Source organism: Cyprinodon tularosa, unplaced genomic scaffold (genome assembly GCF_016077235.1).
Source record: "Cyprinodon tularosa strain WSP-4 unplaced genomic scaffold, ASM1607723v1 ctg37, whole genome shotgun sequence".
Lineage (NCBI taxonomy): Eukaryota > Metazoa > Chordata > Actinopteri > Cyprinodontiformes > Cyprinodontidae > Cyprinodon > Cyprinodon tularosa.
Genome location: NW_024039085.1, coordinates 1,487,501 through 1,501,623, shown reverse-complemented (window position 1 = coordinate 1,501,623; position 14,123 = coordinate 1,487,501). Strand labels below are relative to the sequence as shown.

At 38.3% G+C, this 14,123-nt stretch overlaps 1 protein-coding gene across 3 annotated transcripts in view; it reads left to right on the top strand.

Annotated features, from left to right (window-relative positions):
* Positions 1-14,123, top strand: part of ptpn20 (protein tyrosine phosphatase non-receptor type 20) — a 41,824-nt gene that overhangs the window by 16,725 nt on the left and 10,976 nt on the right. For all 3 annotated transcript variants that reach the window (XM_038296360.1, XM_038296361.1, XM_038296359.1), the window contains exons 23-39: positions 2,252-2,353; positions 2,639-2,732; positions 3,218-3,303; positions 5,038-5,212; positions 5,559-5,770; positions 6,373-6,471; positions 6,562-7,070; positions 8,247-8,859; positions 10,296-10,466; positions 10,552-10,726; positions 10,820-11,030; positions 11,128-11,165; positions 11,407-11,493; positions 12,223-12,284; positions 13,297-13,458; positions 13,533-13,782; positions 13,920-14,014. In XM_038296360.1, the coding sequence (XP_038152288.1) occupies positions 2,252-2,353; positions 2,639-2,732; positions 3,218-3,303; positions 5,038-5,212; positions 5,559-5,770; positions 6,373-6,471; positions 6,562-7,070; positions 8,247-8,859; positions 10,296-10,466; positions 10,552-10,726; positions 10,820-11,030; positions 11,128-11,165; positions 11,407-11,493; positions 12,223-12,284; positions 13,297-13,458; positions 13,533-13,782; positions 13,920-14,014 (3,141 nt within the window). The remainder of the gene's footprint in view (positions 1-2,251; positions 2,354-2,638; positions 2,733-3,217; positions 3,304-5,037; positions 5,213-5,558; positions 5,771-6,372; positions 6,472-6,561; positions 7,071-8,246; positions 8,860-10,295; positions 10,467-10,551; positions 10,727-10,819; positions 11,031-11,127; positions 11,166-11,406; positions 11,494-12,222; positions 12,285-13,296; positions 13,459-13,532; positions 13,783-13,919; positions 14,015-14,123) is intronic.

The window sequence follows — 14,123 nt, the reverse complement described above, 5'->3', positions numbered from 1 at the left end:
TAATATTTCGGTAGGTGCCTATAACTTTCACTCCACCACATTTCAAAGTCAAATATTGCACTTTCTGATCCACTAAATTTTAAGGAAGCTGTTACTTGTTACTTTTAGCTCAGCTTAGGTTTGTAATCCGCTGTTGCTGTTTTTCTTTCTTAAAATGCAATTTCAACATGCAAGACAGCAGCCCTTAGGACTGAATAAGGACACCACTGTTTTAAAGATTTGCATGACGTTCCACAAATATGAGAAATTCAGGGCAGATATTATTTGTAGTTGATAAAAGTTATTGAGGTGTTAGTTGTTGCCATGTGGTCAAGTTGTTCAGTAGGAGGAGTTCTCAAATCAGAGTTGTAGTTTCTTAGTTTTAACAGATTCAACCTAAACCTAAATGAATCAATTTCTTTATTTACAACTACAATTTACATTGTAATCTAGATCTCAGTTTCAGTACAAACCGTTCATCACATACATCACATACATTCGGGTTGGAGGTGTGCAGGAATTTTCGGTCAGCCTTGACTCTTTTCTTGCTGGCTCTACATGGCAAATCTGGTATTACAGATTTGTTGAGCTTTTCCACCTCAAAGCGAGTGTGCACATCCAAGATATTATTCCATCTCCCCCCTGAGTTCAACCAAAGCCAGCCTGCGATTAAACGCACCCAGCATACAGCTCAGCTCCCGGTCCTGCTTAATCAAAGCCTTTGTGAGAGCGTAAAATAAAAATAAAAATAGCTTTACTTATGTTTTTGTGGCATTTATATGCTGAAGTTCTTCACAGGTGGTTTAGAAATTATTGCAGAGTGGTTCTAGGGGTCAGTACATAAGGTGGTTTCTGAAAGTTACAAGGTTCTTTGAAATTACTCTGAAAATTGGCGGAAAGGCACTGAGATTACAAAATTTGATTTATATTTTTGAATACTTAAATACTTTTAAAGGAATGTACTTTTCAATTCTTAAGTATTTCAAAAGGTGAGTACTTCAATACTTTAACTTGAGTAGATGTTTGATCGGGTAACTTTTACTTGTAGTTGAGTAAGATTTGACTATGAGTATATACTTTCACTCAAGTACTACTGTTGAGTACTTTTTCCACTGCTGATGATGAGCCTACCTTGGTTTGTGATACATTAAGAAAAGGTTAGAGACTATTTCAGTTCAATTCAATTACAGCAACACTTTATTGATCCTAAACGGAAATGAAATGTTATCCTAGATCATAGGCTTTCATTAACTATCTGTGTGTGTTAATAGCTGTAGGCAGGAAGGATGTTCTGTAGCAATCTGTCTTGCACCGGATTTGGAGAAGCCTTAAATAAAGACTCTCTGTTCTTGTTGTTACATCCAATTTTCTAATTTAAATGGGGCGGACCAAACCTATTTGTTTATCCTTTGCACACATAATCTTTTTAGATCACCCACAACACTTGTTGTACATTCAATCTGTTACAGAAAAGTGTAAAGCATGCCCTAGGTTATTTAACAACAGCCTATGTGTTTAATATGTCACTGAGCACTGTTAAATCCATTTTTTTTAAAGGGAAAGATTATGGCACAGATCCAAGCATACCACGACACCAAGACAGCTAAACAGAGAGGGTGGACAGGACTAGCTCTGATAGAAGTCTGTGTACATTTTGGAAAGGCTGCACAGATCTATGGCTTAGGTGATTGATATGTTGAGGGGAAATCTGTCATTTTTCGACTCCCAACACTTATTTTTATTGAGTCGCAAGAAGAAAGACATAGATTAAAAAACAAATAGAGAAGAACTCTGTTGGCAAGCCTTAAAAGGTCTTTCATAATTTCACTTTACAATTATCACTACATTGTGATGGTCTATTACAAAAAATCCCAGTGCAGTAAATAACATTTTAGAGGGTATCTTTGATGGGACACTACAAAAGGACAGGTAAAGTTGTCAGACAAACTTGAATACATTCTACTTTATGTTAAAAAGACCATGTATAAATCTGTTTGTTGAAGTAAAATTACTTCAGTTTGTATGTTATGCTGGTTTATAAACACTACCCTTCATGCCCCCATTTTTCAGTGTATTCATAAAATACATTACAAGGTTCTCCCGACTGATCTTTAACTGTGATCTGGGTAATATACTTGTGTAGAGTATTTAAATCAGTAGTTTTTTCCTATTTCAAATATGCGGGCCTTTCTTTTTCCTAAAGTTTACCTTGTAGACTTAAACTGTTACCTTGTTGGGTAAGAAGTGTTTTTCCTTCATGGTTCTCTTTTAGGATGGGTCTCCAAGATCCCCGTCCATCCTAAGCCTTAAAACAGCAGAGCAGTTTTCTGTGGACCTAAAGAAAAGTGGAGGCAGTCTTGGAATAAGTGTCACTGTAAGTCACCATTTTTCTTCTTCTTTTACTCAAGACTATTAATGAAATTTCTCTCTTTGGAATTAGTAGACCATATACTGTAGTGTTCTGGGTTTTTTTCTCAAGCTATTTTAAAGAGAGACAGTTAAAAATCTACATTTTAAAGGAGGAAAAGTCCCCTACTCAGGCACTACTGTAGACGCAATGCAGAAGTCTGGATTTCTATATAATGAGGTGGATGATTAGGCTTGTTTTAGTCTAAAGTCTTTAAATAATCACATTTTGTTGTCTCTTGTTTCTTAAAAGGGAGGAATTAACACCAACACACAATTTGGAGGCATTTATATCAAGAATTTGGTCCCTGGAGGAGCTGCTGAGAAAGATGGCCGCATACAAATTGGTATGACATTAATCTTTTATCCTAAATAGTGGAATGAAAAATAAGAATTAAACAAGCTTAAAGGTATTGAATTATGGGGTTGTTTATATCAAACTGAATATATGCTGGAGCTCTGCTGAATCAAACTTCCATTTGCAATCCCTGAGTTACAAATTATGATTCATTTTCTTCAACATACAAGATTTCTACTGATTTTTTATTTTATTTTTTTTGTAGTGTTATAATGTATTTCTTTATTCCAGTATTTAAAGGCAGGAGAAATGTTGCACATTTAATATAATCAGCAAAAATGATCAGATTTTGAACAACATCCAACACTGTCTTTGAAGTTTTCCTTTGTTATTAAAATATATAGCACAGTGTCTGCTTCTGCTTGCAATTTAGAGGAGAGGAACAACTTTTTAAGTCCTTGACAAGCCTGTGTAGGTTTTGACTCACACACGTGATGCTGCTAATTGTGATGAGATTGGCTTTGTGCACAACAGGTGACAGACTGCTGGAGGTTGATGGATCCAACCTGAGGGGTGTGACGCACAAACAGGCGGTCGAGTGCCTGAAGAGGAGTGGGGAGGTATTAGCAAACTGAAATATAGACACAAGCACACAGAAATAATTTAAAAACAACTAAATTCCTAGTTAAGTGTTTTTTACCTGGAAAAAAGGCTGCAAGGCAAACATTTCTGTTCATTTATTATTTTAGTGATGCCACAATTAGAATTTTTTGACTGATTTTTAATCTTAGGGTTTTGTAAAGCTCTGAGCTTGTCAAAGCCATTTTTCTTTTTGCGGTTCAAGTTACACAAGTTACAACCAGTGTTGTTTTTGACAGCCATCTTAGATTTAGTCTTAGTTTTCGTCTTCAGAACTCTTATTATTTTTAGTCACATTTTAGTTATTACTATATGTGATAGTTTTATTTGGTTTAAGTCAACTAAAACTCAAAAAGGTTTTAGTCTAGTTTTAGTCAGTTTTATGTTTCAATTTCTAAAACACTAAACCTTTACAATTTCGAAAAACAACCAGATTCTTTACCAGACTGAAAGCTCTTGCCTAGATACTATAATTGCTGGAGATGCAATGCTGCCGTGCAGTTCGTCATTGCTGTTGGGAAGAAGATTTATAGAATTAGAATAAACTTTTTTATGAATTAATGCCTTACTTTTTTACAAAAGTGTCTCACATAAGTTTTGAAAATAGCAGATCTAGTACAAGACATAATATTGGTTAAAATAGCAGACAGAAAAGCTAAGAAAACTTACAATAAAGGAATGGCTTTAAACATACAAGGTTTCTATTCAACTGTCCATCTACTATCAGTTATGCATTACACAGATCAATAGATCGTCATTACTCCAAAAAAGCACCTGGGTCTTTATCCAAAAATAAACCGTATGCAATTAAATATATGCTTTGGACATAATTTAGGGATTCCTTTTGATAGAAATTAAAGAAGGTTATTACCTCTTGTGAGCTGGAGAAAATAAAATCTTGACAGGTAGACAAACAGAGTTTTTACGTTTGGCAGAGGATGATCAGCCACATATAGTTTATGAAGTAGCGAGGGCAGGAGAGCGAACCATCAGTGTGGAGCGTAAAGCGCAGCCTCTGAGCTAAACATGCGCAAAGACACATTTCTGCACAATCAGAGGTGGAAGAACAGAGTTTGTCAGAGTTGAGCACGCAGTGCCAGACCATTCCAGCTAATTTTACCCATCTCTGCTGCTGCCATGGTCAACTGTGGTCATGCAGAATTTGCACCACTGCCTGGCAGGTGGGCGGCATGACCAAACAGGACGCAGAAACAGGGCTGATACTGCTTAGCAGATTACAGCACAATCATGCATTTTAAACATCTGATTTAGTCTCATCGACGAAAACTCACACCCATGACTCTTCATGTTTTCACCATCAAAGATCCATGTTTAGCTCATCAGTTTATGTTATCGTCATGAAAAAAGGAGCATCAATGACATTATTTTGTCATCGTCATCTTTAACTAAAACAACACTGGTTACAACAATAGAAAATAAATTATTAAATCAAACATTTTTTATTTGTTGAGCCATTTACTCTCATAGGCTCTTTAATTTGTGGCCACTCTTATCTGAGTCTTTAGGAATATTGCTGATTACGAGAAAAAAATTTTCTAGAAATAATTTTATCACTCTGTTAATAGAACAAAAAAAGAAAAAAGACCATCTTTATGTCAGTGTTTTTACTGTTGAGCCCTAAACCATTCATACCATTGTCAGATTTAGATTTACAGCAACAGTTTTTAATTTCATTCTTCACCTGTTCCTTGAAGGTGGTGAACCTGTTACTGGAAAGGGAGCCTACAGTTGTCTTAGAGCACAGAGCTGACTCCTCCTGCCTTCCCTTGATTCACAGTCCATCATACAGTCAGCCGACCTCCAGGACAGAGGTCTCCATGGAAACAACCTTGAGTGGTCGAGCCAAGGACTACAGCTTTGTGACAGATGGTGAGAGTAAAGAGGAAAGGACAAATACACTTTCTCACATAAAAAATATGTCATACACATACATAGGGCCCAGGGGTGACCAAGTCATCTGACAGCTACAGTGTGCTTGTTGTCAGACTGATCCAGAATGATGCCGCCTCAGTCCCTGCAGACTACATGCACAAAAAACCTTTCCTTTCTAAGCCTGGATGAAATAACATCTCCTTATCCCTTTAAAACCTCAGTTTTCTCTGTTGCATTGATTGATTGTTGGAAGAAAATATGCAAAATACACACTTAAAAATGAACAAATAGAAAATCACTAAACACATTTTCCCTCCCCTTTTATGTCTTCTCTCTCTTACAGAAAATACTCATGAAGTGGTTCTGAAAAAGAGCTTATCTGGTCTCGGCTTCAGCTTTTATATCTCGCAGCTACGATCAGGAGCGGACCGTGGCAGCGTGGTTCGCATCAAACGCCTTTTTCCTGGTCAGCCAGCACAAGAGAGCGGCCTGCTGCGAGAAGGGGACCTAATTCTGTCAGTCAACAGGGAACCTGTTAAAGATCTCTCCTACCAGGTTGAGCTTCCATGTTACCTTTGTAGCTCAGATATTCATGGTTTGTCCTTTTCTATAACATTAAAAATAGACAATACATCACAGCAGTGGACGCGTAGCATCACAGAGGAGTTTACTTTAGATTTACATATTTACATTTACTACTACAAATGTAATACAAAAAGTATCAGGATTTTTCAGGTAAAAAAACAACCCAAGTAAGATTCTAATTTTAAAGAAAAGGAAAAATGATCCACTTACAATGGCACCCTTGATTTAATACTTTTAGAGTCACCTACTGCAGTAACGGCTGCAAGTCTTTTTGAGATATAGAGACAGAAAGTTTTGCTTATTGTACTTCACAAACAAGATAAGTCTTTGTTGGACTAAATGGAGAGGTGTGGTTTGGACTTTGACTGGACTGTTTCATTATCGTAGTTTTTTTTATCAACACCATTCCATTACAGTTTTATGTTTAGTCTTATTCTGTTGGAAGCGCTCATGTTGTTTCTATTATAAAACGGACATCAGATTTCTGATATCCAGATGGATGAATTTGCTTTATATATCTGATTTAGTTCACCCTTAAACTTGATTAGTTCTTTGCCTTCTGCTGTTTTTAGAGAGTTTTGTTCCTGCTACGAGGAGCCCCATCTGAAGTTCATCTATTGACCTGTCGGCCCCCTCCTGGATTACTTTATGAAGTGGATGACAATAGACTGGTAAACTAAAAAAATATAAAGGTCACTCCTATAGTGGTTGCAGTACAGACATCATAGCAACTGTCCTTTTTGTTTTGACTAATCCTGTAGAGTCCCGCCCCTATTCGTGGAATTCGATCAAGATCTCTGGACATCCGACTTGGAGAGGACTACAGCCAGCTCCTTAAGTCTCCCAGTGATGTCAGCATACATGAGCAGTTGGTGCCTCCCACCAAGGATAAAGTTTTTACCAACAGTACAGAGAAAATTCCAGATCCTCCCATAAATGTACCCCTCCCAGAGAGCGAGATAAACACAGAGAATGATATGGAGGAGGCCTTCCCTCCTCCTCCATCTCCTCCTCGCACACCTCCCTCACCAACATCACCCACATCTCCTCCGTCACCAGTCTCACCAGTGTCCCCCACCTCACCATCTTCACCTGTTCCTTTCTCTCCGCCGAACCCACCTGAGCCTCGACCTGGAGAACAAGTAGAACAAAAGCAAGAAGAAGATGAAAGGAGGAAAAATGAAGAAGAGGATGCTTCTGCAACACTGAGCTCAGCTTTGATGCTAATGGATGTTTATGCTAAAACTGCCTCTAAACCTGTGTATACCAGGTATCCCATCATATGCATACCTAGCATTTAACCCCCCCTTTTCTTTTGTTATTATAGGGATTGGGTTAGCTGCTTTTAGTAGCAAAAAAAAAAAAAAAGAAAAAGAATATTTCATAGAACTACCTTGTTGCTTTGGCAACATGTAACTGTAGTTTGAACATTATTTTAAATATACCCTGCTACATGAATACAGTGCAGCATTCCTTTATAAAAATATTCACTCCCTTGAACTGTTTCTCATTGATGCCCCAACATAAAGTAGCGCAGAATAATGTGGAAGTGAAAGGACAATATATTGCAACCTCATTATCATTTTTTAGGTCTTGAGTCTTCAGATTCTTAATTGGATTTAGCTCTAGATTTTGACTGGGCAATTAGCCTTCTTGAATATCTGGTGTTAGGTTTATGTTCCTGCTACAAGGTGGGTGTCAGACTTCTGCAGCCTTTCTTCCAGTATAACTGTGTTTGTAGCTCCATCCATCTTCCAAACTGCTTGGACACACTTACAGTTCCCACCAATGAAAGCATCACCATTTCATAAAGTTTTCAACATCATTTTCCATCCTGCAAAACCGTGTTCAGAGGGGCAGAGAATTGTTAGATGTCTGTTACACAGAACTTAGCTGATGACTTTCTTGAGGAAGACCATGCTCTCTGTTAACTTATGCCCATGATGTCCAAGGCTTAGTATACTGTTTTATAGAATAACCTTGATTTAAACATCTTGATCTTCATAATGATGCACATCTCCAATGACCCATCAACTGTTCTGAGACTTTTACTGAACAGCAGAATTTATACTAAAACTGAATTACACAGATTTTCTGTGTTTGATCTGGGATGACCTCTAAAGGCTATGTTTTAAACCAGTTTTATTTTGGGTTGTCAAACTGCAGGGGGCTAAACAAAGAAATGCCAGTATTTGTTTTTGATATTTGTTACAAAAATAGTGGGTGGGAACATTTTTTTATATAGCCCTGTAAAATGTCATGTCAAGTTTTCTGTTTGGTGATGTCTAAATCCAACTGAAGTATTATAGTATCATACACATATAGCTATGATGCACGTGGGAAATGGTTTATCTGTGTAAAAATGCTTTTTTTTCCTAACATTTTCTGTATCTAAAAACGAAATGCATGAATTGTTTTTGACACTTTTGCGTTTGTGAAATTGCAGTGGTGTCAGACAAGAGATAGATGGGAGTGTCACCTACTGCCTTATGGGAAATGGACTGACCATCATGGCCGATGAAGAATACCTGACCATCAGCTCTACCCTAGAGCCTCCTCGTAGCCCTACCTCCAACAGCACACCAAACACTGACATCGAAGCCCTCGAATCCCGAACTCAAAGCAGCCTTGAGGTTCTAAAGCCCACCTCTCATGTCCCCATCACCCCTAACATCACCCCTCTCAACCTCTCATCTGATCTACCAGCCTCTTGCTCACTCTCCTATCCATCTCCACCACTCACCACACAACCCCCGAAAACAAAGCATCACCCAATTCAACAAGGGCATCTTCGAAGTCACTTTAAAGGAACATCTAGGAACGTTCACCCTACGGTGCCACCACCGCAGCCTCCTCCCATAACGCCAATCACAGCCCAAATTATCTCCTCAGTGCCTCCCTGCACTGGAGTGCCCACTCCAACAATGCCTCCCACTGTGTTGCCCTGTTCTGGCCAGATTCAGTCGCAGCTGAGAGAAGAACCAGAGAGGAAAGTAAGGGAATACAGGGATGATTTTGATGAAGAACTGGATGAAGAAGAGGAAGAAAGTCGGAGGAAGGTAAGAAAACGTTAACCTCTATTTTTTTAAATGTTTTTAAAGAGAAATTTATTAAGTGTGTCTGTCTGCCATATGTGACAAGTTTTAAAACTTTAATAAAATGTTGGTTAAAGGTTTATTATTTATATGGACACCGGAGTGCATAAACAACACTGCAAAAATGATCTAGAAATAGTGTATTTACCCTTAATTTGAGTTGGTAAATAAGATGATTTGCCAATGGAATTGGTATTTTTGATCTTAAAATAAGATAATTAGATAATATACACTTGAAATAAGACTATGCAATTTTTCTTCCTTATTTTAAATGTAAATTGCCTTGTTCCATTGGCAAAGTGTCTCACCTCCTCAATTCAAGAATAAATTATTTTATTTTAAGAAAAACTGACTTATTTAGATTACATTTTTTTAGTGTAGATTTGGCAATAAAGTCTCCACCATCTATATGTTTTCTTTGTAGTAATCTAGTATATTTTAACTCTTATAGTCTTATCTGCACCTTTCTGAGATGCAGCCTGCTAGTATGATTTAGAGCCACCTGTTACCTTTAGAGCAATGTTAATTTTTTATGACATGGATTCAACAAAGTGATAGAAAACATTTCTCTACGAATCTAAACCGTATTGAATCCTTGTTATATTACTATCAAGCTGTTGTACGAATTGACGACTGTGCACCAAAACCGCTTGCTAGAAGTTCTTGGATTGAGATCTGGTTATTCTGGTGACCATTGGATTATAGTAAACTAATCAGTGGTGTATTCAGGAAACTAGCTTAAGATGATTTAAACTACATGACATGATAACACCACAGGCCTGAAGAGTTGAAAGAAGGCACGATGTATCGTTGCTTTTATGTTGTTTCCATTTTATCTGTTGCAGTATTCCTGAGGCTGTGTGAATTTGTATTTCTAGCAGAGGAGTAGCATCAAATGTGATTTTCTGCTTCAAGTGGGTCTTTGATTTTCTGGTGCTTTTTTTGTTATCTTGACCCAGTCCATTCTCCTTTGCCCCCCTAGTTTAATAAAAAAGCCTTTGCTTTTACAAAACTGCCTTTCACTGGATATCTTCACTGTTTTGGTATTCCATGTAAACCTCAAGAACAGTTGAGTGTTTGTTTTTTTTTCTGAAATGCTCAGATCAAGTGTTTTACGCCAATCACCATGCCATAATTCAAATCCCCTCCTTTATTTTTATTCCCCTTCTGATGCTCATGTTGAACTTTATCATCTTATTGTTATCACAGCCTGAGGCGTGTATGCATTGAGTTGCTAAACAGTGATGGGTTTATTCACTCATTAGCTTCAACAATCAATTAAACAGGTGTAGATGTTAAACTGAACACTTAGTACATGTAACGTTTGGATGTTAACTGTCATTGTAAAAATTGCTGTAGTTCTCAATAAGGGTTATATTCACATTTCCTCTACCCTGCAGGGTATGATTAAAGAGTTTGAGCTCACAGTGGTTCTGACCAAGTCGAGGAGTGGCAGCTTTGGGTTCACCATCACTCGTAGCAAAATTGATAATTGCTACTACATACAGGAAATATTGGACAACCCCGCCAAGGCAGATGGACGACTCAGGGCCGGGGACAGGCTCATCACGGTGCACACCAATACAGCCCCCTGAACATTTAAACACTCCGTTTAGAAAAGACATGTGGTTATTACTTTTCTATCATTTTCTTCAGGTCAACGGGCACAATGTCACCAGTGTGGCAGATGATGTTGCCATGACGATACTCAGGTCATCTCCTAGAAGGCTGAATATGACCCTGGGTAGAGCAGTCAGCAACCTGGTGGCTCCACCTCCCTGCGACAGCCTGCCTGACATTGTTCTGCACAAGACGCCATCGGGACAGTTGGGTGGGAGCCTCTGCATTAAATGCTGCTTTCTTAGACTATTTAGTTAAATCAGTTACTTTTGTTAAAATGTCCATTTGATGGTGTCCTTCCCAGGAATAAAGCTGACGGGTGGCATTGGCAGCAAATGGCAGGGCATTTATTGCCTGGAGGTGGTGCCAGGCTCCCCAGCCAGTGAGGAGGGCAGTGTCAAGCCAAATGACAAGATCCTGTACATCTGTGGCAGGTGCACCCTGGGAATGACTTTAGAGGATGCAGTCAAAGCTTGTGAGATTGCCCCTCGTAAGGTCAAACTCAAAATCATCCGGTATGTGTGTTTCTTAGGCTGAAAGCAGAGATGCTTTCTGAGGGAAGTTCTTATTTTATCTTTATATTTATGTATGGATTTGTTGTTTCTGTCACAGTGAAGACCAGCCAGTTACCTCCAAAGCTAAGTGGAACGGTGAGTTGAATAGCTTAAGGTGAATAAGGGGACTGTTTGGTGCGTTGCATCATATGCACCAAAGAACTGCTTAGAAACAAGATATGTTTGAGCTGAGCTAGGTGGTGATTATTCAGGTTCAATCATTACCAGATAAGTGTTCCTTAAAGCAAAATGATGGCCTGTCTGTACATGTTGCGCCCCGTTTTTCTATGCAAAGGTGATACGTTTTGTATGGTGAAAAGGATCTTTTCATTAACAGGCCTGTTTGACTGGAAGAAGGATAAGAAGTCCTTTGCCCGATTTGAGGAGACTCTCTCTCCTGAGAGGGAGTTTATTGTTGATGACAGTGAGTTATTCTCTTCATTTCCCTCATTTATTCCTCCATTTAGCCCAAACTCTCCATGAACCTTCTGTTTTTATACTACAATTCCCTGTCAGGCTACAGCTTATTGTCCCACTGTCAGTGTGAGGCCGAGCTCGGTGCTAACAAATACCTCTCTCTGCTGCTTTGTGTGTGTGAGCTCTGAACGCTGACAGACAGATCCTGGGCTCACACAGTGGAATTAATAATTAGCAAGCCCTCCACTAGAGTACTGGACTGCAAAGCCAGTGGCATCACATAGAGATACAGATACACTCACTTTAGGACCCATACAGGCAGTGGTTTACTGGACAGATCTCTCAGTTCCCCTGGTGACAGAACATAGACCAATAAAGGACACTGTGGAGAGTTGGTCTGAAAAGATCAGCCTTGCTCATCTGTCACAGAGGAGACGCATCCATCAACACTTCTTTTTGAAAATGGCCAAAGAGGTTGGAGGTCGGTGTTTTGTTGTTGTTTTTTTTTTGTTGTTGTTTTTTTTAGGAGTTTCATAATTGAGAAGAGGATGAGGGTTCAGCTTATATGATAGAAACGATACTGGATCCTCAGACCTTTTACCTTCTTGATAAATAGTATCTTGTGATTATGGTCATAGTAGTATTATCAATGAATTATAGCATTAACACATTTTTTCGTTGTTGTTTTGGGTTGTTTTATATTTAGAGCATCTTTATCCCTTACCTTTGTTTTTAGCTGAAAGTGTACGCAGGACTACAGAGAGGCTGAGATGTCGTTCTCTTACCCAAGGACAAGATGTAAGTTTCAGAATAATTGGTTTTGTTCAGTTGTTATTTTTTCTTGTTGTGCCCTTTGTATATTTTTCCCTGCTAATTTATTTGAAATGTCCTTTACACACAGTTAAATGTAAGTCAGTTTGTGACCAGAGTTTCTGGAGATCATTTATTTGATTCATTAAAGAACAGACATCATTTTAATACAATAATTTATTAAAGTTACCAAAATCGTTGTCATGTACCAGCTTAGTGTTCTGTAGCATTAAGGTCCAGTAATGTAGAACGCAACATTTGTTAAGCCTTACACTCACCCAGTATGGGGGTTAAGGATGGTTCAGTGTCTACGTTACTTCAAATGTAATAAGTAGGGTGTTTTATAAAGGACAATGGATCATCTAAAGCGCCCCTTGTTTTTAATAACATCTGACTACAATTTAAAGCTACAGTCTGATAGGATTTTTTCTGGAAGCTATTTGCTGAATTAAACATTTTACTCTAACATGTTTCCATATAAATAACTAAGTAAAAAAAAATGCAGGAAAAAAAATCACAAGTTTATTGTTACCTCTGAAGGTGTAAAGGAGAATAATATTGGTTTCTTCACTTTAACTCATTTCATTTTTTATTTTTTTTTATAGCTGCTTTTGATGCATGAAGCAAAGCAGTCGTGAAATGAAGAAAGATTTGAGAGGGATTTAAGATTCTAAGTGGAAAAACATAGTATCTAAGTGGAATCAATCGATTCAATGATTATGAAAATAAACTGTTTATAACAACTGGCCAAAGAAAATGCAAGTAGAAGTCTTATTTTTGATATAATCACAGAAAGCAGACCACTTCTAAAAGCGGTTTCAATTAGGATCTCCAGCTGGCAAACATTTTAAAATGCAGTTTTGAAAATCATCTATAACTTTTTTGCATTCACGTTTCTTGTGCTCAAAATGTGTAAATACTGATATACACAAATTATGTAAATAGGTATGTAAATACATATAACATGATCCTATTAAATTCAATCATTTCCTCCCTTCAGAGTTGTATCATGCAAGTGGAGTTCAAGAAACCAGAGGGGGGAGGCCTGGGCTTCGCTTTGGTGGGGGGAACTAATGGCAGCATGCTCAGAGTGAGAGATATCTGCTCTGGTGGAGTAGCCGAGCAGGATGGCCGTCTGAAAGTCGGAGACATTCTTTTAGAGGTAAAGAACCAATTGCAACACCACCATTCTGTTTCCTCCTACTTTTCCTTTGACTTTCACTCTTTAACTGCCAGGTAAATGGTGTGATTGTGTCTGGGCTGAGCCACAGTAAGGTGGTCGATATTCTGAGGAAAGCTGAAGGTACAGTGCAGCTCACCATCTGCAGAGACATCCTACCCCTAACCTACTCTGAGTCTCCTACACCACCAAACATGTCTGCCCACACTGAGGCCATTTTAGCAGAGCAGCCGGCTCATGTGTCCAGCTCTGATATCTGCTCAGCTCCTGAAGGCTTGCAGGAGGGGCAGGCTGAGCACCCTGCTGGTATGATATCAATCATCTCTTTCTTTTTATCAACAGTTTGAATAAATAAGAAAAGTGTAAATGTAGTGTACCTCAGAAAGATTTATCTTGAATAACATTGAGAGACAAAAAAAAAAAAATTTTAAAAACATCCTTAGACCCTGTGGCTAATGAAGCTGAAGTTATCCTCACATCACCGCCTCCCACACCTCACAGAGTTACCATCACGAAGAAAGAGACTTCAGTTGAGGAGGTAACAATAATAACAACACAAACACCCTAATCCTAAAGACATAATTTAACATTAATGTCTGTTAAAAATAGATCATGCTCCACATTTCTTTACTAACATCCACTAACAT